General features: G+C 49.1%; 7 protein-coding genes across 7 annotated transcripts; 3 read left to right on the forward strand and 4 right to left on the reverse strand.

Annotated features, from left to right (window-relative positions):
• Positions 1–28: 28 nt before the first annotated feature.
• HO133_004580 (uncharacterized protein) lies at positions 29–3,359 on the forward strand (the record flags this gene model as incomplete). Its single annotated transcript, XM_037295496.1, is given in 5 exon segments — positions 29–73; positions 92–1,670; positions 1,723–2,757; positions 2,807–3,279; positions 3,333–3,359. 5 exon segments carry the CDS (start codon positions 29–31, stop codon positions 3,357–3,359), a joined length of 3,159 nt encoding a protein of 1,052 aa, XP_037157497.1.
• A 383-nt stretch (positions 3,360–3,742) lies between these two features.
• On the forward strand, positions 3,743–4,714 carry HO133_004581 (uncharacterized protein; the record flags this gene model as incomplete). Its single annotated transcript, XM_037295497.1, has 2 exons — positions 3,743–3,889; positions 3,950–4,714. The coding sequence occupies 2 exons, from the start codon at positions 3,743–3,745 to the stop codon at positions 4,712–4,714; spliced, it is 912 nt and encodes a 303-aa protein (XP_037157498.1).
• Positions 4,715–5,423: 709 nt separating this feature from the next.
• Positions 5,424–7,868, reverse strand: HO133_004582 (uncharacterized protein; the record flags this gene model as incomplete). Its single annotated transcript, XM_037295498.1, has 1 exon — positions 5,424–7,868. One exon carries the CDS (start codon positions 7,866–7,868, stop codon positions 5,424–5,426), a length of 2,445 nt encoding a protein of 814 aa, XP_037157499.1.
• Positions 7,869–12,016: 4,148 nt separating this feature from the next.
• On the forward strand, positions 12,017–13,133 carry HO133_004583 (uncharacterized protein; the record flags this gene model as incomplete). The annotated part of the gene is made up of 2 exons (XM_037295499.1): positions 12,017–12,508; positions 12,594–13,133. 2 exons carry the CDS (start codon positions 12,017–12,019, stop codon positions 13,131–13,133), a joined length of 1,032 nt encoding a protein of 343 aa, XP_037157500.1.
• Positions 13,134–14,579: 1,446 nt separating this feature from the next.
• Positions 14,580–15,713, reverse strand: HO133_004584 (uncharacterized protein; the record flags this gene model as incomplete). The annotated part of the gene is made up of 1 exon (XM_037295500.1): positions 14,580–15,713. The coding sequence occupies one exon, from the start codon at positions 15,711–15,713 to the stop codon at positions 14,580–14,582; it is 1,134 nt and encodes a 377-aa protein (XP_037157501.1).
• A 1,764-nt stretch (positions 15,714–17,477) lies between these two features.
• On the reverse strand, positions 17,478–19,228 carry HO133_004585 (uncharacterized protein; the record flags this gene model as incomplete). The annotated part of the gene is made up of 3 exons (XM_037295501.1): positions 17,478–18,197; positions 18,258–18,810; positions 18,858–19,228. 3 exons carry the CDS (start codon positions 19,226–19,228, stop codon positions 17,478–17,480), a joined length of 1,644 nt encoding a protein of 547 aa, XP_037157502.1.
• A 2,144-nt stretch (positions 19,229–21,372) lies between these two features.
• Positions 21,373–22,957, reverse strand: HO133_004586 (uncharacterized protein; the record flags this gene model as incomplete). The annotated part of the gene is made up of 6 exons (XM_037295502.1): positions 21,373–21,427; positions 21,484–21,630; positions 21,778–22,232; positions 22,288–22,565; positions 22,710–22,804; positions 22,851–22,957. 6 exons carry the CDS (start codon positions 22,955–22,957, stop codon positions 21,373–21,375), a joined length of 1,137 nt encoding a protein of 378 aa, XP_037157503.1.
• Positions 22,958–23,470: the final 513 nt, after the last annotated feature.

A 23,470-nucleotide genomic window follows, 5' to 3' on the forward strand; every position in this document is an offset into this window, starting at 1 on the left:
AGGACGGGTCCGGCATGGATGCACAGGCATGTCGAGCCAGCTGCTCTACTGTATCAACGCCGATGACTCTAACGTCTGGTCTTGAACATAGGTCCAGAATGCTATCGAGATCGCATGGAACCCTCGTGCCGAACAGTCCCTCAAATCACAAGCGTTCGACTTTCTCAACCAGCTACGCTCCGAACCGCAAGGATGGCAAATCTGTTTTTCGCTGGCTCTGCGAGACCCGAAGCCTTCAGAGGTGGTCCGCCATGTCTCACTCGACATTGTTAACAATGCTATAGAAGCTGGACATCTAGTGGACCAAGATATGATTTCATTGAGGGATAACATACTTGCATACATGCAGAACACCTATGGCGCTGCTGACAGCAGCAACGTCCAGCTTGATCCTGTATCCATCCAGAACAAGATTACACAAACCGTTACGAACCTCTTCACGGCGTTGTATGCTAATCATTGGACGTCTTTCTTCCACGATATCCTGAATCTAACTTTAACCACTGGTTCGACCTCAAGGGACAATGCGGCAGGGGTCATGCTGTACCTTCGCATACTGGTTTCCGTGCATGACGATATTGCAGATGTTCTACTACCGAGAACACCCGAAGAACAAAGAAGAGATAATGATCTCAAGGATCTAGTAAGACAGCGGGATACGGCGATGATTGCGTCTTCATGGCATGAAATTCTGGAGCATTGGAGGTCTAGAGATGACTCTATTGTGAAGCTTTGTCTAACAACAATCGGAAGATGGGTAACCTGGACAGAGATTTCAATGGCCGTTAATGATTCTCTGCTTAGTCTACTCTTCGAGTTCCTAAACTCCCAGCAGTACTCAGATGGTAATGAACCAATTCAGGAGAGGAGGGACGCCGCAATCGAAGCCTTCATCGACATCTTGAGCAAGAAAATGAGCGCCAGCGACAAGCTTGAATTGGTCGACGTTCTCAAGGTCAATGAAGCTGTTATGCAACTTGTAGGAAGCCGAGAGTTGTCCGAAATGCGCTCCACAGCAAATTACGACACTGATCTTGCGGAAGGTGTTGCTAAGCTGGTTAACAACGTTGTCTGTGATATCGTCAAAGCTTTGGATGGTTCACAAGGCAACGACTTGGTATCGCAGCGTGGGAGTGCACAACTTAAGACTTTCCTGCCGCATGTATTGCACTTTCTCTCGGACGAGTACGACGAGATATGTTCTACGGTAATCCCTTGTTTGACCGACCTCCTTACATTATTGCGCAAGAAAGCCAAGCCCAGCAGTACCTTGGCTTCTGAGGGCTCTGCCATGTTACCCCTTATTCTTGATGTTGTAATTTCAAAGACGAAATATGATGAAACTTCATTTTGGGGCCAAGACGATGCTCAAACGGATGAGGCAGAATTTCAAGAGCTTCGAAAACGACTGCATGTTCTGCAGAAAGCCGTCGCCGCAGTAGATGAGAACATGTATATAGAGAAGATCAGGGATGTTGTCGTGTCAACGTTCGATAGGTTCCAGGGCCAAAACGGTCAGCTTGACTGGAGGGATCTCGAGCTGGCTATGCACGAGATGGAGCTCTTTGGAGAGCTGGGCTACAGACATGGTGGACTCTATAGCAAGACAAAACCGGTCACACTAGCTGCTGAGCAACTCATCGGGATGATGTTCAAGCTTGTCGAAACAGGTACATTAATTTATACTACCAGACCGAAAGGCCACCTACTGAAAATGTGCAGATGTCGCTTCATTCTCTCATCCAGCCGTCCAGCTGCAGTATATGATCATCTGCGAACGGTATTACAGCTTCTTCGAAGCAAATCCCCACCTCATCACTCGTGTGCTGGACAGCTTCGTACGGTTTGTACATCATGATCATATCAAGGTCAGGTTGCGATCATGGTATCTTTTCCATAGGTTTGTTAAACACGTACGACAACATACTGGAAGCATCGCTGAGACCGTAATTCAATCTCTGAGTGATCTGCTCCCAATCAATGCTGAGTTGCCAGAAGAGACATCCGAGAACGACAACGAGGACATGTCATCAACCGAAAACGATCAGTCAGCTGTCGCAAGATTCAATAGCCAGCTCTATCTGTACGAGACCATCGGTTGCATCTGTTCCGCACGTTCCATTCCAGTGGAAACCCAAGTTCTGCTCGTTAGATCAGTCACCCACCCGCTGTTCTCGGATTTGCAAGCGCACATTGACCGAGCGAAAGCGGGAGACAAACGAGCGATCCTCCAAGTACATCATTTGATTATGGCTTTGGGCACCCTCGCTCGTGGATTCTCGGATTATATGCCGGCAGCGAATCCAACTACTGCCTCCCCACCCGCAAGAGTGATATCTGAAGAATTTGCCAGGTCGGCCGAAGCCATACTTGTTGCGTTGGAGGGCCTAAGATCTTCGTTTGACGTTCGCGAGGCGGCAAGGTTTGCGTTCTCCCGACTTCTGAATGTCCTGGGCAGTCAGATCCTGCCCCAATTACCTAGGTGGATTGATGGTCTTCTGTCCGAAAGATCGACCAAAGACGAAATGGCTCTGTTTATGAAGCTCCTTGACCAAGTAGTCTTTGGTTTCAAATCAGAGATTTATGATATACTGAACACCCTTCTCACGCCTTTTCTGCAACGGGTCTTCGCCGGCATCGCAGAGCCAGTAGCTGGCACAGACGATGAGATCCAACTTACAGAGCTGAAACGTGAATATCTTGCATTCTTGTTGGTCATACTCAATAACGGTCTGGAGTCAGTACTTGTGAGTGAGGGTATGTTTTCGTGACCTAGGGCCAAACACCAGTTGCTGACTGACAATAGTTAACCAACCCACTTTTGCGACCGTCATCTCAACCATTGAACACCTCACCAAAGATATCACGGACTTCCAAACGGCCAAGTTAGCCTTCTCAGTCTTGACTCGCATGGTCTTCACATGGGGCGGCCCAGACTTGCAACTGCAATCTCTAGCCATTGGGAATGTCAATGCTTCTTACGGAAATCCTCAACCGAAACTCCCTGGTTTCGATCGCTTCATGATGATTACAATCTCACCTACATGTTGGGCAATTCCAAGCAACCCAAATTTTGACCCCAAGGATGCACAGGGCAAGCAAGTGCTCGGCGAGGCCGCGGCCCTTCAGATGGCTATCTACACGAAGACCGGTCAGGAGTACCTTACCTGGCTAAGGGATGCAGAACTGAGTGGGATGGGAATGGATAGTGGCACGATTGATGAGTATCTACGGGCATTATGCACCTCGGACACGAAAGAGTTCCAACAGTTCTTCAAGGTACGCACGCTCGGGCTTGTGATTTCATAGCGTCGGTGCTAACTTAAAGTCAGGATCTAGTTTTGAGAAGCACTAGATGACACGGACATGCATCTAGCTGGGCGATATCACCAATCTGGATTTAGCGATGCATTGCAGGCGAATTACGATAGAAATGGTTTCAATTGGCGTGCATTTGTTGTTGGCATTAGCGGAGACTTTAGATACCTCAGCCTGTTCTTCGGTCATTCGCATGCAAGAGTTTCTGCCAGCACTTACCCAGGTCATGTATACAGGGACTTGATGTTGCAAAGATCCATTCTCTTACCACAGACAGTAGCAACTGTTTTGGTTGTCGAAACTCGCTAGACTATCTTTAGATTAGCAGACATGAAACCCGAGATCGCTTCACGTAAGTTACCCGGCGTTCGATCCAACCACCAGGCAAAGATTGTCTTTGGTTATCTCAATGCACCTCTACATCATGGCGAAAATCGATTCTTCATCGCCGCCTGCAGCTGGTCCTGGCCCCGAAGAGCTCGACGATTACATGTCTATGACCATCGCAGAGCCCGCCAAACCAGCTGAGAAAGAAACCTACACCCAGCGCCGAATACGCAAGCAACGTGAAGTACGACCCTCCCCCGTCAGGCCCTTCGAGGTCAGCCTAAGTGACTGACCGCCAGCGCAGGCCGAAGCGAGATCCCGCCCCAAGTCCAAGGCCGAGCTCGCCGCCGCCGCCGCCGCCGCCCGCGACGATGCCCTCTCCACCGCTCTCCCCAACTCCTCCAAAGGATTCCAGATGATGGCCAAGCTCGGCTTCAAGCCCGGAGCCGCGCTGGGCGCTTCTTCGAATCCGAACGCGCGGACCGAGCCGCTTCATATATCCGTCAAGGAGGATAGAGGGGGCGTGGGGATGCAGAATGAGAAGAAGAGGAAGTTCAGGGAGGAGGTGGAAGGGGTGGAGAAGAAGCAGAGGGCTGAAGAGGGGGGTTATCGGGAGAGGGTTGGGAAGGAGAGGGAGGAGAAGAGGGTTGAAGGCATGTTTTGGGGTGCGATGAGGGTGCTGGAGGGGTTGGAGCAGCCGGAGGGGCGGGATCAAGTGCCGGTGAAGAAGGTGAATGTTCTGTGGAGAGGTCTGGTGAGAGAGCGGCAAGAGAAGGAGAGGGAGAGGCGTGCAAGGTACGATCTACATCAGGGCTTTTCAAGGAGTGCAGCGTATGTGGATCCCGAGGAGGACGAGCAGGATAGGCAGGCGTTGGGAAAAGAGGAGGAAGATGTGGAAGAGGAGGACGAGGAGTTGAATGAGTTCCTGAACCTTGAAGGAAAGGAAAGGTTGAAGAGACTGGTAGGGTATCTACGGAAGGAGCATCAGTACTGCTTTTGGTGTAAATTCAAGTACGTGGATGAGAAGATGGAGGGTTGTCCGGGGTTGGAAGAAGATGATCATGATTAGCGCTCGATTTTCTGGTTCCGTGTGGCTGCAAGAGAAGTATTTGAATGACTCGCCTTGGGGAGACAGCAGCAATGAATGAAAGGTCTCAAGGCTAATATCAACAGTCCTTTTTGCGTCTACTCTAATAGGCTATCGATGCAATCATTTGCTGCTTCCAGGTAACACCGGTGGCCCATTATTCTGGACGACCGAAACACTCGTGGCGAAGGCATTTAGACTTTCTTGTTTCATCTTGAAACGCTTGTCCAAATGCCTAGGCTCGCTAGGCACTTAACCCCCAAACCTGTCAATTACGACGCGATTCTAACAGCAGCGATCCAAAGGTCAGCTACCACAGCCGTATCATTGAGTGGCAAGGTGTACTCACAATCTATCAAGATATCTCCCGCGAACTCCTCAGTCGCTACAATTCTCAATGTCCCCTCGGCCTCTCATCCAGATGGTTCCTCGAAGTCAAGTCTCAAGCATACTGCTAGTGGGATCGTCGTGGTCTCACTCGCAGATTCATCGGCAAGACCAAGTGCCAAAGAACCTCAAAGCGAGAAGGTAAGCAGCTTGGCGTCGCAATGGAAAAGATCCATGGTAGGGGCTATAACGCCGGGGGAAGCTGTACTCGAATGATGTCGTTTTGGTTGGACATAAAATATGGAGCAGATATCATTGGATCTGAAGCTGTGCTTCGGCCGCAGTAATGAATGGAACTTCGTTTTCACATGCTCACATATCCGCTCTCAACTGAAGCATTCGATGATCTGCGTTGTACTTGAAGCCTTTGTAAGGCTGTCTGTAACCTTTCTTGAGCGCGTGAACGGGTTTCATCATCCGGCTTGTCCATTTGTACGACGGTGTTCAGGACGATCTGATTCAGAATGCACAAATATTGTCCAGCATTCGCAGAGGCGTTGATGAGGACAAGTATCAAATTGTATGCGGCAGCCAATGCTAATACATCCAGGCTCTTGACCCCAGAGTATGTTCGATCCAGGAGTTGTATTGCACTATCAAATGACATGGGATCGGGTCGGAGACCGGTCAATGCATCAAGAGCTTTGGCACATTCGATGCAGGTAAGTACATCTCTACGGACAGTACTCGAAAAGGCACTGATTTCCGAAAGCGAGCCTGGGAAAGAGACCGCGCTCGAAGACAAAAGAGCTTTTGAGAGCTTGTGGATGTTCTGTTTACGATCGGGCTCAGAGAAGATGGTCTTTGCTGCTAAAGCTCGAATAGAAGTACTCGACCCTGGTGGCGCTGTTCGAAGAGCGATTTCGATCTGTGAGAGGTGGGCCTGGCTGGTCTCGCCACTCTCAAGAAAGCTGCTCAGTGTCTCTTGCAGTATAAGAGAAGATGACCACAAGGCCAGGGCATCAAGAGGGCCACGCATGGCCGTGTCCTCCGCAATGTCCTCAACCCCAACGTCTTCAGATGTTGTGGATGCTGACCTGTTCCAACAAAGATTATGCGCCTGCTGTATTGTGAGGTCGGTCATAACGTCTTCAGCCGGCCGTTGCAGGAGGGCCAGGAGGTGATCGGATAACGGTTCGAAACTTTCAGATCCTGTCGCGACATCCACAGTGTCAAGCATTCGTTTGGCTAGAGTCCACTGATACTGGGCGAGTCGGCTGGCTGCGAGGTTGAAAGCCGAACAAATTCTGGGCCACCTCGAAGCTTGCCAGAACATAATGCGAAGATGTAAAGCCTTTAGCATCAGTCTGGCCGGTGTTTTGGGCAATGTCCCGGCAGCCCAGACGGTGAGAACGAGCCTGCTCCTGCTCACCTCAGCATCTCCACCAGTCAGCTGGGCGTCGATGGCGATTTCCCAAGCCCTCACTCTGGCAATCTCTTCTTCCTCGCTTCTGCCCATTAGCCATGAATAAATGTTCCAACCTAGCAATTGCCTGATTATGTATGCACCCGTTTCCAGTATAAGAGCCATCATCTCGGGGAACCAGCTATGCCGAGGGACCTTTAGTGTTTGTATCGCTGTCAACCATGCATTTTCACGCACTTCTATTGGAGAAGCTGAAGAGCGAGACCCGCTTCTACCTTCTGTTGCATGTTTGAGACCAAGCCTCGGTTTGGAGTTGAAAAGATACATAAACAGAACGAGCCCGAGGACAGAGAAAACCAAGAACCCTTTGATCATCGGTAGGAGGAGATATGCGAACGGGAACGATGCCAGATGGCCTTGCAATGCCCAGAGCGGCTGCAGCGTTGGAAATGGTGCCGAAAATGGTAACGCGAACAGTCCACGGTCATTCTCTCGGTCCCTGCGGTTCTCCATGAATCCATCCATGACCATGAGCCCAGCCAAGGATCCCACCATGAGCTTCCCAATAAGTTTCCCGCCTCTGATTGAGAAGTGTGCTCCAGGCTGCTGGTCGTTAGAAGAAACTCGGTCGGCATAGTGCTCCTGAGGCGCAGTGTTCTGCAATTTTCTGATATCATCTGGCACGGGGATCATGCCTCGTGGAGCATCAGTTGTGATGGGAGAATCTTGGGTCGTAGATGGCGAGTCCTCTGGCCCTGCGTATGGAGGCTTTGACAATTCTACACTGACCGTATCTCGGCCTTGAGCGACTTCTGACTTAGCATAGCGCGCCTGGCTCCTAAGGCCAGCATTGACGTTCTCCAAGTAAGCGTTTCGCTGTTCGAGATGGTGGATATACTCGATTGCTTTGGTCAGAATGGTGGATTTGTTGTGTTTGGGATATGCTGCAAGCCTTTCCGTCTCAGTTGAAGTAAAGGCAGCGTCCCGAAGACTTGGAATACTTTTGCGTAAATCAGCAATCTTGTCGTTGAGGTTGGTACGGTAGCGCTTCTCAACGATGCTATGGCTTTTGTTCTGAACAGACGTTGGTTTCCCGTCCTGGATGCCTGGGCGTGTGGCCGAGTCGCCGCTTTCTGTGGATGCTTTACGCTTTTTGGCAGGTCGAGGGGATGCATCAGCTTCCTCTATAACAGGATTAAGGTTTCGTGACTCGTTCGTCTCAATTGAAGAACGCTGCGGATCATGGGCGTCTGCAGATAATTGCATAGATGCAGTGGATGCTAGGTCGGAATGGGATGCTGGGTCCCAGTCCATCCAACGGTCCCAATCGTTGTCTGGGGAATTTGAGGCTGCATACGGTACCTCAATTTTGGCCCTGTCCATGCCTTCGGGAGGCGGCCAACAAAGCAAATGGATTGGCAGAAATTCCACGACCGCTGACGTGCTGCAGTGCCTTATGTTTGGTCTGATTGAGATGAATAGCTGCTTCTCGGCTCCTGTCGGCTCAGGCGCAGAGGTGATATAAAGTGCATGAAAGCAATCTAATGCTTTGTATCCCACTTAGTAGTGGCAAATTGGACTGACAAAGTGGAGGAACAACAATTTCCATTATGGTGGTGAATTGAAGCGTGCGACCAGAGTCAATCCCATAGTTCCAAGGTCAAGTACAAGGTGGGAAAAAAACGAAGGTATGAGAGTGTAAGATGTTTATTATTGATTGTGTTTAATAAGTATAGTCAATACCTCTACTTTACATTACATAAATTGAACGGCTGCAAGTGGCGTGATCATTCGGACTTTTCGGATTCTTCGGATTATTCTCACGGTTGGGATCATCTTCTTGGCACGGAAGTAGCCAGCAATTGATAAGCACGCGGGTGACAGAAAAGCCTAGACACTAACCAAATGGAGATTACGGCCTTCCCCCACCAAATTTCTATGCATAAATACCATGTTTCTCCATTAATAGCCTGTCCTTCGTCCATCACCGTCTAGAATAGCCTACGATCCTTTCAGGCATACTAATTATACACTCATTTATGAACTACCTTAGCGAGTAGCAGCGGCCTTCTTTTACTATATATATACGATAAATATACGATTATTTTATTAAGACGTGTTAGTAGGCCACCTCCGCCTTTAGACGATAAAGAATAAAAAACGAACTAAATAATTAACGATTATATATCTTAGTACGTATTAATAAAAAATCGTATCGAGTTAAAACGACTGTAATATTTTTAATACGTTTTATAGATTAAAACCGTTGTGACACCGTTGCGACACCGTTACGACACCGTTATAGAACTAAGAAACCGTTACAAAATCAAAAACTATTTCGAAAAGAATAAAAAACTAAGAACCCTATAATAATAATTAAGATCTACTAAGAATTAAGATATTTATAAAATTAATTAATTTTAAATAAGAGATATATTCGTTGATTCGAACTACGAAACTATCTTACTCTATAATTTTTTATTACTTAACTAAATTTACTTAAGTTAAAGAAGATTCTATTTAACTAAATAAGATAATTTATATAAATATCATTATTCTACTAATTTATAATTACTATCGTAATATATTAGATTTCTAGATTCATCGTATTAAAAATTAATACGCTTTTTTAGAGAAATTGATCTACTATCGTTCTACGAAAAGCACTATTAAAAATATATAACGTATTTAAAATTTTTTAGTATCACGGTTATATGACTAAGTAACCGCTAAAAGGCGATAATTTTCACTAATTTAGTATAGGTACGGTTACCGCAACTCATAGCCCTCCGCTAAGGTAAGAGGGGGAAATTTGGGTGTGAAATTGTGGGTGGGACGGCCCTTGATCTCCTAGCTTAATTCAGGTTAGTGTCCAGGCTTTTCTGTCACCCGCGTGATAAGGTACTTTAGGTAGTAGGTACGAGTACCGTACCTAGCAAAGTAATATAATACCTTAGCGTAATAAAGTCTGCCCTGAATTCGAGAAGCCCTACGCCGCGTGACGGAGCGGGGGTGGGCTCGGGGTGAAGTTTTGGGATGGTATCCCCCAAAGCTCGGCCCCGGAGTCACCGGACTTGAGACCGTGCATTACCAGGGAGCGGGCAATACCGAGTACATAAATCCGCCTCGGGAGTGCCAAGATGATGCCTTAGACTTGCCGGGGAATACAGGGATAATTCTGCTGCTGAACCAGGGGCGGCGCTTGAGGGTACGCAGACAAAAGTAACCTACCTTAAAGTATGCTATCGAGCCGGCGTGCTCTCGTAAAGGTAGTGTACTCATACCGCAGCTACTCAAAATCCATGTCGCGCCTCCATACATGCATTTGGGTGACGAGTCTAAAGGAAAATGGACAAGTTTCATTGGAAACAAAAGCTCGGGATTTGAATACTCGTAAGTTTTCGATTCAAAGCCCACTAATCTATGCGAGTGCTGTTAAAACTACGTCTCTTCTATGGAGGATTGGAAGTATATATCAAGACTATGACTTTGAGCGACGACTTTGACCCCACACGAGCATCTCCCTATTGGAAGGAAATGACTTAGGTAGCTCGTAATGTCACCAGACCCTAGCTAAGCAACATTCTGTTCAAGAACAATCATCCAGCCGACACGCGGTGGGTACCGCATCTTCCCAAAACCTATCAAAACGCTCCCTACCCGAATTGAAGGGACGAGCCAGACGAAGATGAAGAAGTTCCATCAAAGGACAGAGCTTGGCCTTTGGTTAAATCTTTTCGATCCAAAACCGCTATGTCGTACATCTTTCCGTTGACTTCGAACTTCCACGAGTATCTCCGCACGAGAAGTAGATGACTATAGCACTCAACATCAACCGACTCTACGGGAATGTGCAGAATGAGCTTGCCCTTTTCACCTTCTGGACTCTTGCCCGAATTGACCGCTGTCCTGCATCCCAACCCATCTAGATCCACTCAATCAAGCATCAAGTTGGCCTATTCGCATCCACCACTCTCCACCTTTTCCCTGCCGAGCTTCTCCATCCAATCGCCATCTATGTGCTCCGGCCAAATGTCCTACCATTTCGTCCGCAACAATGTCTTTCGTTTGCCCCCTCATCTCCGCTATGCAACGCCACACACGTCTCTAAGTTGACAGTCCGCAGGTAGAACACGACGAGATGGCGACTAGTTCCAATCGCATTACCGTGTTTCCTTAGCCTCCAACGGTTTGAACGGTAATGCACCATGACGACCCAAGTTAGGGCTATCAGGCCGAATCTTTCCGCTGTCATTACGTAGATCTAGCTTATACAGAGCGGCGGAGCCAAGGGAAATCTGCTCCTTGTAATCATTGCGACTCGCACCCCAACAACTGCGAGCCAGGTAGGGCATCTAATTTTCCTCTGCCCTTGTTGCGGGATCACCAGTTGTTGAAGGTCTTGTTTTGCCTGCTGAAGACCTATTCTTGAATCAAGTAATCCTGCAAAAATGCAGTTTTAAAGAGGCAGCACGAGTGGTGTACAACGGGGGACGGGCTCCAATGCCGCTGCTGTTCAGTCGTATGGCCCATATCGGCAAAGGAAAAGGGTACTCATAACGGCTCTCACGTCTCCTCCAGCGACTGAACGTACGTCAGATAATACTCTGCTTCGATGGCACCGGGAATAAATTTTCGGGTGGGACGAGTCCTTCGATGAGAAAAAGAGAACAAGATTGACTCCGCACCGGGCACTTCCGCAGATAGTAATATTCTGAAGATATATGGGATGCTAGACCGTACGAACGGCGACAAGCACTATTATCAGGTATTCCATCCTCCGTTGTCTGCCTACGTGGTCTGATTCTTTTTAGCCGGGAATCGGAACATATGTCAACACACTATCAATTTCACATACAAGTCGCCTGGCCCGATTCAACTCATGGTATCAGAAAGCCAAAGACTCTGCTGTTGGCACGGCTTTTGACTTACATGTCATGGTAAGGTCACCCTTTCAAACAGACTGAGGCCATACAGCCAAAAGCTTCTCAGGTCGCCTATAAGTTCTTGATGCAGGTACGTACGTGTGTCCGGAGTTATTATTCCCTACTTCAGTCCAATCTTTGAGATTTGAGAAACGTCTTGGAAGTCCATACTGTGAGGACACGTCCCAAAACTCGAAACGCTTTCTTGAACAGGAAACGCTGACTCCGAAGTCGTCAATAGTGCTATGAAGACGATGACATCTTCTTTTTCGGTTCCAGTAGGGGTGCCTGCGTGGCACGCTTTCTTGCGGAGATGCTTGACCACGTGGGCCTACTCAGCGCTGGTAACGAAGAGATGATTTGATTTGCACGGAAGGCTTTTGCTCGGTGGCAGCAGAGGGAGGAGAACACGGTGGAAGAGAAGAAGAAAAAGGAGATGTTTGATTTCTTACTGGCTTTCTGTGAGATTTTCAGTCGTCCAGTCCGACGTATTCGCTTTCTTGGCCTCTTTCACACTGGTAACTCCGCTCGCCTATTTATCAGGCATGAGGGCTCTAGCTGAATCTGTGCCCAGTCAACAGTGTCCCGAGATTCGAGAATGCATGGATGCAGCGGAGCAAATTCCCGTACACCGCCAGAAGCTCGGCTAGAGTGATCCGTCACGCGGTTAGTATTGACGAACGGCGGGCAAAGTTCCGATCAGATTTGATATCCGGGGCAAAAACCCCCAAAACCCCCGAGCGCGAGGAGCATCATAGAGAGACCCATGGACAGAAAACGGGGGCAAGAGAAAACTTGATGAGCAACGGGTCAAATGCAAGTCAGTTGGGTGCAGGCCGGTTTCGCAGGCGATCGCAGTTTAGCTCGACTGTCGAACTCAACAAAGCTATGTCGCCTCGTCTGAGCGCTGTAGAAGAGGGCTACCTTGATCCACGAGGGAGCTCACATGGCCGCCTGCCATCCACGGGCCCTGCTATTTCGCGCAACGCCGCGTCAGATGGGGTTTCCATTATAACATCGACTTCAATTGACTCATATCAGCCTGGACAACATCCCGTTCTCAAGTCCAAAATCCGAAAAGCAAGAATCTGGATGGAGGTGTGTCTCGGAGTTTTTCCTATCTTGTCCCGAAGTCTGAGTCGTAAGACATATCAAAGGAGCAAGATCTCCTTTTGTTCCCCAGACCTTTGTCATTAGTCAGGCTTCTTGCGCAAAGGAAGCAATGCTGACTCCGAGACTGTGCGTAGGGGCGGCTGGGATGGAGCCAGAGACCTCACAGGAATCCGAATTCCAGCAGACGCTTTTCCGAGCTGCGACCAAAGGTGTGCTTCACGATTGTCTTGAGTTCAGCAACGGTCTGAGAGTAGAGTCTGTCTTGTCATGGAAGATGATGGAGTGGTTTCCATTCCGCAGAATGGACCTCAGACCTGATGGATCTTGGAAAGCGATATCTATACCCTTGCCCAGGGCCGAAGTCAGGGATATGCCTGAAAATGCATGGATCCATCACTCTGCGATACGGAGGATGGAGGCCGATGGGCGGTACCGGCCCGGTAATCTGATAATTGGTGGGGGAGGACGTGGTATCAAAAGGGGACCGAAGGCTTTGGGAATTGGAGCGTGGGAAATCCTGAAGGGTAAGGATGATCCTGTTGGCATGGTATACGTGAGGAAAGGCCCAAGTATTGAGAAACAGATTGACAAAGCGACGCACGAGACATGATCGATGTATCCTAAAAAAGTACAGTCAAGTTAAGTCAGCGCCACACACTTGATAATGATTCCATCGTCGGCTTTGAATCTCATGTCGGACAGATGAGCTGACGTGACTTGGAGAAGCGGGCAAGCTGTCAGAGAGTGACGACGCTGAACCTATTATTTCCATGCCGATTTTGAGCATCAGTGCCCCCATCCCTACCCTCCATAAAGCTGGTCATGCTTATGAATGGTTCAGGAAGGATGTCAAGGAACAAGAAATTTCCTCACTGATGCTGCTGAAGTCATCATTACGCCACACCTGGAACCACGCAAAATAGAACCATACATTTCCTCTCTCCTGGAAGCTCTGACTGCTTCCAGACAAAGCTGGCGACCGGAACCATGCCTGGTCGAAGCGATATCTGCACCCGCAGTTACAGTGAACTCTTATGTCTAGATGCTATTTGCAACGTTCGTGGTCAAAGCAATGCAGGCTTTCATGGATACTATGATCATCATTTAACGAAAGGTTCTTGTGGAACTTTGATTGGTGTCGCTTTATAATGATACCGGAAGTGATGGTAATGGTACAGCATGACTCACCAATGTTGCTAGAGTCTTCCTCTACGGTGCTGCTTCAATTTGGCATAATCATAGAAACGTCGGCGCTCCTGGTTACTCACCACTGGCAAGAGGCCCGAGGCAAGAGGCCCGAGGCAAGGGCCGTGTGTGATCTCTTGACTGCCCCACCACACTTCTTTCACAAGGAGACCAGTTCTTAGCAGAAGCCGGGTTTCGTTGAAAGGCTCAGGCAGAGGGGGATGGATTCATTCTCTGTCTATCTAGATAAACGAATCGTGCAAGAGCTCGACGCCCTATGGGCGGAGACAATGGTATCTGGTAATCTATAGAGACCGAACGCCTGTGATGATGCAAAAAGGAATTTAGATTCACGAACCGCCATCACTTATGTTGCTGCCATGTTCGGCAGACTCGTAAAATGAGGTCCTGAGCGTACGGTGCTGTGCTGTTCCGAACTGTTATGGCCAGTAACCTGGTGGACAATTCCCGACCTCGATCACGGCCAGGTCATCCATATTGAATTATCGGGGTCAAAAGGAGACGAAGACGCTGACGACATGACGTATGTCTATGAGAGGTTATGCGTAAAGCCAGTACCGATACCGAAGGGCGCCAATAAGATCTGAAATTCGAGTGTGATGCAGAACGCCTATGCCGATGCTCGTTGCTCATATCCCGTTTCGTGCATCTAGGTGGCAGTCCTGCTGTTCCCTGTGTAACATTCATGAAGATATCTTGAAGTCGAAGTACTAGAACTGGTACGATAGACATCAAAATCGTGCCAGTCGTCGGAGTAATGAGGGTTGGTAGGAGATAAATTAGCCATGAGCTCGCTTTCAATGGCTCGAACAAGGCGTTTCTTCCTGGATGAGAGACCAAGTATTCGGAATCACCCTCGCCCGCCAGCTGGACTCACAGTGGGGCTAAGGCTCAGGGCCGGACTGACGCTTCCTGATCTTGCCTCTGGATCTTTCCACCTCTCGTTTTTCCGTTGAACCTGACGCTCCACAATCTCTCTCCCGTCTCCCTCCTTGAATCCGGCAGGCAAGGAACTAGTTCCGAAGTAATCCCCAGCACCTTCTAACATGAGTGGTGTCATCAGTCCACCAGGACTCCTGAGAGGATTAAGTCGTGGGGGGCTTGGCTTGGAGCTGACGCTTGACGAGAGTAGAGAGCGAGAGGTTTTGGCTGTATTGTTGATCAGGTCTCGCCGATATTGTAGAAGCTGTTGTTTGGCATCCGAACCACGGCCAGAACGTGGCTGCAAGGTGACTGAGCGTGAGCTTAGAGGTGAGGGAGGAGCCGGACTGTGGTCTCTTGACGGAAAGTTTGCTGGGTGGTATTTGGGGAGCCCAGCCACATTGTAGCCTTGCGCTGGCGCCCTAGCTTTCTGGCTGCTGTTGATCGAAGGTAAGGGGACAGACATTTTGGGGGAGAGGGGAGAAGAGGGTCTGCACTGGGATGATTCCGACCTCGGACTCATTGCTGCAAAGCCCCTCTGCGCAGCTGAAGGGTCTCGACTTGCGGAAGTTTTCTTTGCGCGCGAAGAGTAATATGGGGTCAAGGACTCGCTAATTCGAGGTTCAGTTTTGTGCCAAGATGTAAAGTACTCTCCTTGCGGTGCCCGTGCTGTCAAGGGCGTGGTTGGGCGTGAAACCTGACCTTCCGCTTTTTTCCTCGCAGGTATATCAATAGGCGCTGAGGGTTTTCTTGATGGGGACTCTGCGAGAGTAGGCAGTGTTCCCGGAGAACGTGACACTCTTACAGCAGCCGAGAGGAGATCGAGGTGAAGCGGAGGGGTTTGAGTTTTACGGGCACTCAGCCTGGTGGAGAACGAGGCAGACAAACGACCATCAGGACTTGTGCTTGAGCGGGCTCTCGGACCCGGATGGCTTTCCGTGGTCGAGAGGGTAGGTGGTTCTATGGTCGATGCATGGGATTCTGATGATGAGCGTACTGGTAAAGCTTCTTCCCATATGATTGTTTTGCCATGGGACGACGGGGATGAAGAAGACAAAGACATCTTGAGCGGGGAAAATAGCCTCAGAGAGATGACTGTGAACCGTGGCGCTTTAGAGGAGGGTCTAATAATAAGAGAATTGGTTGAATGAAGGCTTCAAAGCTGAGGATTTGTGTGATTGGTGAGACTATCTCCGCGGGTCACGGCGGGGCGGGACCCTCGGGTTTATGTTGTAGTGGGGTGCCGACCTTCGGACTTAAGTAGAGAGGATAATGCAAATGACGTGGCGATACCGTAACTGTATACCCATCAATTACATGTAATTTGGAATTAATAGAAATGAGGCGAGTGTTTGGCGGAGATATTCAGTTTGTACTCTATTAGGTTCGATTCCTAATGGCGCTGGTACAATGGTGTTGCGGTGCTTTTGATTTTCTGCGAGTGTGCCAGATGAGTGTGAGTAAACAACGTCATCATGCATGAACGGAATCCCGCAGGTACTTCACCAGGTATCGACAGAAGTCTGAAACCCGGGGTTTACCCGGCTACTGAGAAAGCTGAGAATCTAATGTACATATTCCACCACAATATCACCATAATGATGATTTAATACGTTTATCGCCTTCGTAGCCATGATTTGCCTGTACTGTATTCGATTTCTTTGTCATAACATACGTCTTTAAGTAGTCGATCGGGGGCTCGGGAGTCAAAGGCTTCAAAGAATTTGGCCTTACGACGAGTGGTAGCTTCGTGATTGGCTAGAGGAGGATTACGTGTAGGAGTATGAGGTGCTTCCATAATGTGGTATAGTCTTTACCGTATAGATTCAAGAATATGATTATTTGTTTTGGTGGGGAAGCGCGCAGTAGCCGGGTAAACCTCGGGTTTCAGACTTCTGTCGACACCTGGTGCTTTAAACGATATGAAACATTCCAAAGCCTTACAATGCGATTATGGCAATCTACCGCCAATGTTGAGACGGACGGGTTCGAAAGTGGTCAATCAGGAAGTCGCTTGGACTGACCATACTAACTCCATTTCTAGGTAAAAAAGAAACAAAGAAGAGGCGGCGGTGACCCTAAGACTTGCTTATCTGTACATCGAATTTGGGCACTGCAAAGGAAAGATTCGGGCACCATTGGTGAGATTGGTGAGATATGCTGTGCCACATCAATTACCACTGAATTCTAAAGATCGATTAGTGAGAAATGTCCAGGGATAGCTATTTTCACACAAGATTGCACCGCTTTGAACACGCATGTTGGAGGTCTTGGGTAGAGAAAGACTCCATGCAAACTACATCCATGGTTGCTTTCGTCTTCTACCTGTCTGACGCGCTCAAAGGCGCTGCAGCTAGAGCACGCAGAAGAGCGGAAAAGCTGATACGCGTCGTCACTTATACTTACAGATCTAGGCCCGAGGGCCATCATGACATTGTTTCACGAGTCGGCAGAGGTCGGGACCGGCCTAGTACTCATACCGAGAAAGTTCAAAATGCTTGGCTGCGGGTTGCGCACTCGATCATGAATTCAAGGCTATTGGTTAGAATGTAATATGTACATGGAGCGAAGGCTTTGATTTCTCTATGCTTTCCAACTCGTATGCTCCGTCATAGTCCAAGTTAGTGCCTTGAATGAATTCCAACATACAGCTGGTTGAGGCCATGGGAACCGATGCCGTACCAAACGAAGATGCGAAGTCTGATAGGGTATAATCCATCGGACCCTCGAAGAAGTGAAACATGTGCTGAGTAGTGATAATGTACATTTCAAGGTATCTGCTCGACCGAGGAAGGTCTCCCTTACAGAGCTCAATGTAGATTATAATCTAGAAGGAGCTGTCGTGAGCGTGGGCGTGGGCGTGGCGGTGCAAGTGCGAAACCCTCTTCTCCTTTTTGGATGATGAGGTATCAGCGCCATCGATGCTGTAGAACGACGCCTGGCCGTTGGATCCACCGCAGATCTGGGTCTGGTCGGCTGTGCAGACCGAGTTGCACATGCCTTGCTCAAGCCCATTGGCGGCGATGTTAGATGGGGTTTTCAACAGTTGCGGGTCATTGCCGCAGAAACATTGGGAGGAGTACTCTAGCGACATCCACTGGTACTTTGTCGTCTGCGCTTTCTGCGCGTTATCCGCGGTTCCAGTGCCACTGCAAAAACCTGCGCACCACTCCGGTGTGACAGGGTTCGGGAGCGAAGCAGATGTACCAGTCAACAGGTGTTCAAAGTTGACATAATCCAAGTAGCAGCCTTGGTAAGTCCATCCAGGGACATCGGTGTGTTGAGTAGTCGGCGCGCTTAAACCAGCTTCTTCACAAGTTGCCTGTACCGCCTCCTGAGGGCCTGACTGACGCTTGTTGCATCCTGGCTGATTTTCCAACCAGCCCCAGATGGGCTCGTCCACAGGGGACGGCACGTTGCATGCATTCATCTCGTCGGGGGTGTTGATAACGGAGGGATCCAAGCACGCATCGACCTCGTTGTCACCATCACATGTATAACATTCGTCAATGAGGGTTTGCAGAGTGTCCTTTCCCCAACCGGCAAACTGGACTTCGTCAGCCTTTGGTTATAGAAAGGTTATAGAACCGCTACTATGATAACTCACGTAATCTCCGTGGAGACCGAAACCCAAAGGATCGCCTTGCGCCAATTCGAAGGGCCAGGCGTCACTAGCAGGATTCCAGACACCGCTTGTCTTGAAGCTGTCAATGTCCCAATAGACTTCCATGTGCATTGCTGGGAAATGCGTCCAGCCTGCCGGGCAATTCTGTTCACCGTTTTTGGTGCCGGCAGTGCTCGAGTAATTTCTCCCAGACGTGGGTGCTGTGAGGTCTTGCGTGAGGCTTTTACCGTCCCAGCAATCGGCGAAGTAAACGTCGTACCGCAGGCCTGTCCCAGATGCGTCGCAATTGGCCATAGGGAAGCCCAAGCCGGAATTACCATATGGATTTTGCTTCGCATATGGATTGGAACCGTCCGCCGTGGGACACGTGAACTGGACTGGTTGGGGGATGCCCTGGCCAGAGTCTCTTCCGAGATAGATTCCTCCGCCCTCCAGCGGGGTGGCATCCGGCTGGCTGCGCTTGTAAGGATCGCCAATAAGCATTTGAAAGCCTGGTGGGAAGGCTACGATCTTGTCGGAAGTTGGCATAGAAGAGCTGGAGGGTCAGCGAGGAGTGGCGGGCTGGCGATGTAGTGATCTTACCTGTAGTAGACCTTTTCTTGAGTAGCAGGCACGGAGATGTAGCTACCGTTCTGGGGGGATCTAAAACTCAACCTTGGAGTCCAATAGACACTGTTGTCCGCTTTGGCCTGTGTCGATGTGCACGACGAGTCGAGGGCGGTGTCGGCCTCCATCGAGGCATTCCAATTGGAGCCACCCATGCCCAAGTGCACATGGGCTGAGGCCTTATTGGGGGAGACGATAGGATCCACTCGTGCGTACATGAGGGGTGCAAGGCCAACGATGACCTGTTTGACAAAGGCAGGAGTCACGGTACTTCCCGGAGCTGGAGTGCAGATCGTGGGGCCGAGGCGGCTGTGAACGAGGGGCGAATGAACGAGTAGAAAGGCCATTTGGCCAATGGTAGAGAGACGCATGACGCGGGCTTGTCTTGAGCAAGCAGTGGATGTTCAGGAAGCGAGTGTTGGTGGAAGCAATGTGCTGGGAGAGAATGGCAGAGGCAGATAAGCAATGTAAAAGAGTGAGTGAATGTAGTGACTGGCACGCAAGAGTCTCGGACTCTGTAACGCAAATAAAGAGTGTTGGTAAAGGAATGTGAGGAGGATTGGTGAAGAAGGGAGGAGAAAGAAAATGAGGGTGGAAGGTGGTTTGTGATAGGTAGTCAGGAGATTAGGACTACCTTACCTTGAGAAGAGACTTAGGAACGAGGACGCTAATAGGGACTTGCTTGCTTAAAGTACGAGGTACTTATTCTATCTCGTTCAGGAAGCCAAAGGTCAAATTAAACAATCGCCTAGAGGAGTCAAAGTGGCATTATCAAGGCACATGTAGTTAGGCTGGTAGGTATCGTATCATAGCGCAAATGGCCGTCAGAATCATGAAACAAAGACAACGAGGGGCGCTGTGACATTGTAATAATAAGATGCATGTTGGATTGTTATAATAATAGGGGATAATGTGATAGATAGCAAGTAAGCTGGGAGAAAAGACGCCGCAACGATAAAGTAAAGTAGGGTAATATCTGAGGCTGGGCAGTTTCACCACATTTATTTAACATTGCTGCTGGAAAGTACCGTGGGAAGGGGGAGTCAGCTTCTCCTATTATCGTAATTCGGATAGCTCGGGCAAGGATTGCTGGCACGAAAATAGGTACTCGTATCAGAAAATAAAAAGCACCGCAACACCATTGTACCAGCGCCATTAGGAATCGAACCTAATACGAACTAAATACCCCCAACAACAGTATCATTCAATCATTTACCTAGGGGCATCACCTCAGAGCACTTTGTGCCTTGGACACCCACGATCAGTCTACCATCACAGTCTCACAAACTACATGTATGGTAGAATCTTGCACGAGCATGCAGGAGCAAGGGGTTCGACTTTTTTTCCCCTTTTTCATGGGGAATGGCCGGCGCAGAACGGGATGGCGGCAACATTTAAGGTTTGTGAGAAGAAAGTCGCACGTGCCACGTGGTTAGTAGAAGCGCGATCGTCGCCCTTTAATCTTGTCTCGTTTTAAGGTACAGGCACCCAAATTCTACTTACTTAAAGTAAGACTCAATCGTGATGCGGCAGCGAGCAGAATCCAACTCTTCCTCTCCAGGCTCACGGCGACCCACTTGATCCCAAAGAATTGAAGCAGATTGCTCCGAAAATACAGAACCATGGCAGGCAGACGGCAAAACACCAAACTTAAAGTCGAAGGAAGGCCCCTCGGTCCCTGAAACGGCTGAACTTCTTCCATTGCTAAGATTATGCCTTGGCTCCGGTAGGGGCTGGTGGGGGTGATTACGGGTTAAAAGTCGTCAGTTGAAACATGGATTCAATAGCCATGTGGAACCGCTCCAACATTCTGATCCTTCATGCCGTCCTTGGCACAATTGCCCTTACGAGTAATCTAGGTACCTGTACGAGCATTCGCTACTGCCCAGAAGCGAGCATTTGAAACCATCGCAAAAGATTCCACATCATTGGCTGCCAAAAGTGGTAAAATTCTTCCCAGAGAGTGCTGAAGTGGCGCCGACCCTCTATCGCGGCTGGCCCATTACTTAATCTTGCTTGCTTTTGTTTCTTGCTCTCGCTGGACGAAGTTGTCTCGGTTTTCTACGCACAGCCAATCGCTCCTCTTCCCAATCAAGGTGTTGGGACCTTGCGCCTTGATAGAGCCTATCCAGAGCGTACAAGGTTTTCTATGCCAGGCTTACCTGCAGGAACTGAGGAGCCTGTCCATCTGTCGCATCCAACTGCGCAGATTCGGGCAGCAGGCCACAATGTAATCACAGTGCTCAAAAAAGTCGCTGGTAGCCGTAGGGTCGAGGCCGCATTCTTGAGAGCTTTGGCTGCTGATGTCCTACTTTACCCTTCAAGCGTGTGAAGGTTGCCTTTCCATTCTTTTCGACTAGAGTCAGAAACATCGCATGTTCACACTGTCTCCATGGCAAAATGGTACTAGCTCAGCATGACTGGTTTCTGATACAGAACCACATGCTCGCTGCTTGCCAATGCTTATAACTCGACGCGGGTTTCAAAGATTCTATATTGTTGTGTCATCCTTTCCGAAAAAGATTACATTCACTGTGATGTCATCCCTATCAGAGAGGAGAGTCAGCATAGAGGTATATAGCTGAGATTTCAGGTACCTTACCTCACGTTCCTCGAGTACGGAGGACTGACGGTCAGCAGGCCAGCTAGCATGTCCTCGTTGCCTCCCCCTAATGCATTTCGAGTTAGATGAGTGGCCGCATTCTCGTCTCTCATTACGAAGTGCTTTGCATCGGCGGTTCGAATGTCGCTAGATTGTAATTTCAACGTCAGCATTGCCTATCCGAGATGGTGTGTTGAGCCTTGAAACATGTCTACAAAGTAGACACTCCCAAGATATGTCTCAAGGCTCAATATTTAGTCCAGAAGAGGAAATATGAACTCGGAAAATACGTACGTGTACGCCATGTTTGGATTTGGGTTGCGTCGACTCGAGATCTCACGCGCAGGAATAGCGTTGGGTGTGGGGGCCAGATCTGGAGGGGAAACATCCTTTGTAACATCATGGGTCTTGAGCCATTGGCTTACTAAGTCGACCGCCTGCTCGCTTGTGAGATGGTCCCATAACCCGTCTGATGCCATGATAAGGAAGTCTCCATTCTCCGGTTCAATCTTGGTGGTAGTCACCACCGGCAACGCTGTGAGATAAGGTGGCGAAATGAGAGGTTCCCTAAGTGGCGGACCGAAGAACCTTCTCTGTGCTTCCTCTTGCACTTGACGCGACCACTTCCATCTACCATCCCCAAAAGCCCGCGATACCATCAAACCTAGAACTCTTCCATCTTTCACAAGCTTGGGTTCGTCTGGGTGTTCTTTATGCAGTCTTGCAACTTCATCCTTGTTATGACCTGTCTAGTTTTTTCGGAGTTGGTTATTCTTCTCTCCGTTCAAAGATCAAACCACCTACCTGGTCGCTTGAGAGAGCTATTGCTTCCCATTCACCTGCAGCATTACGTCGACCGAGGACGGCGCGTGAGTCACCCGTGCACGCTACTTTCAGTATCTGCGACTCGGTATGATAGTATGATACTAGGGCACAGGATCCAGAGTAAGCCGGGCCTAGCCGAGACATTGCCTCATTAAGAAAACTTGGCCCAGTAATTGCTGTAGCACCTTGATCCATGATTTCTTTGTCAAGCTTGAGAAAGGCCTTCTCGATCGCCCGGTCGACATCCTGAGGAGCGGCTGGGTATGGGAATTTGGGTCAGCGTCTGCGTTTGGGAAGTTCAGACTTGAGCCTGGAGACAGCTTCAAGAAGAACGAAGAGGGCACCAGAGTCCACGAAATATGTTTTGCAGTAAGGGTGAAAGAAGACCGAGATTTACATACCGTCGCTCGGGGCACCCGTCGATGAGATGGCTTCCAGCTCGTAAGCTATATAAGTAAAAAGGTAGCCACGAAGTGCCGCTGCTGTTTCCCATCCACTGGGTGTGTCAGTTCTGATCCTCGCCTCAAATTTGGAGATCTTACGCGTGTCCGTCATAAATACCGAATAGCATCCACTCGATTTCGCCTTCTTCACGACCTGTAGCCGAGAGATAATCATCCTCTGATATCGAGTTACTGGGAAGCTGCATGGTATCACAGCGAAGGACACCACTACCAGATCCAACCATTTGCGAGTCTTCCCACCGTCGTAACATCTCGTTTGCTTGTTCAATTGTAAGAGGTGATGTAGGAGAGAGGTACTTTTGTTTGACCTTCTCCGAACCAAGCAGTGCGAACGTCCCATCACTTTCAAGTACTAATGGCTTAGCATCGTAAATGCTGTAAGAAATGCCAGCGCCGCTAAGCAGGATCCAGAATAGAGTTCCTTGAGGCAAGGCTTTATGAGAAGGCCACAACCATTGACGATATGGAGCGCTTCTCTGTGATGAGTGCAAAGCTCTGGACTGTTGGAAGCCACGAGCAGATAACGAAGGCGGAGAAGGACGAAGCTGACGGGCACCAATTCGCGCAGTAAATGGATGGCACACCGCTGAAGGCGAGCCCAAGACAAACGTTGATATGCGAGTCATAATATCAGTAACACACCTGACAGTTAAAAGATGGATAAGCTGTCATTAATGGAATATGATGTGTTTCGAGTG

The sequence above is a fragment of the Letharia lupina genome (genome assembly GCF_014066315.1).
Source record: "Letharia lupina isolate WasteWater1 chromosome Unknown contig_2, whole genome shotgun sequence".
Classification (NCBI taxonomy): Eukaryota; Fungi; Ascomycota; class Lecanoromycetes; order Lecanorales; family Parmeliaceae; genus Letharia; species Letharia lupina.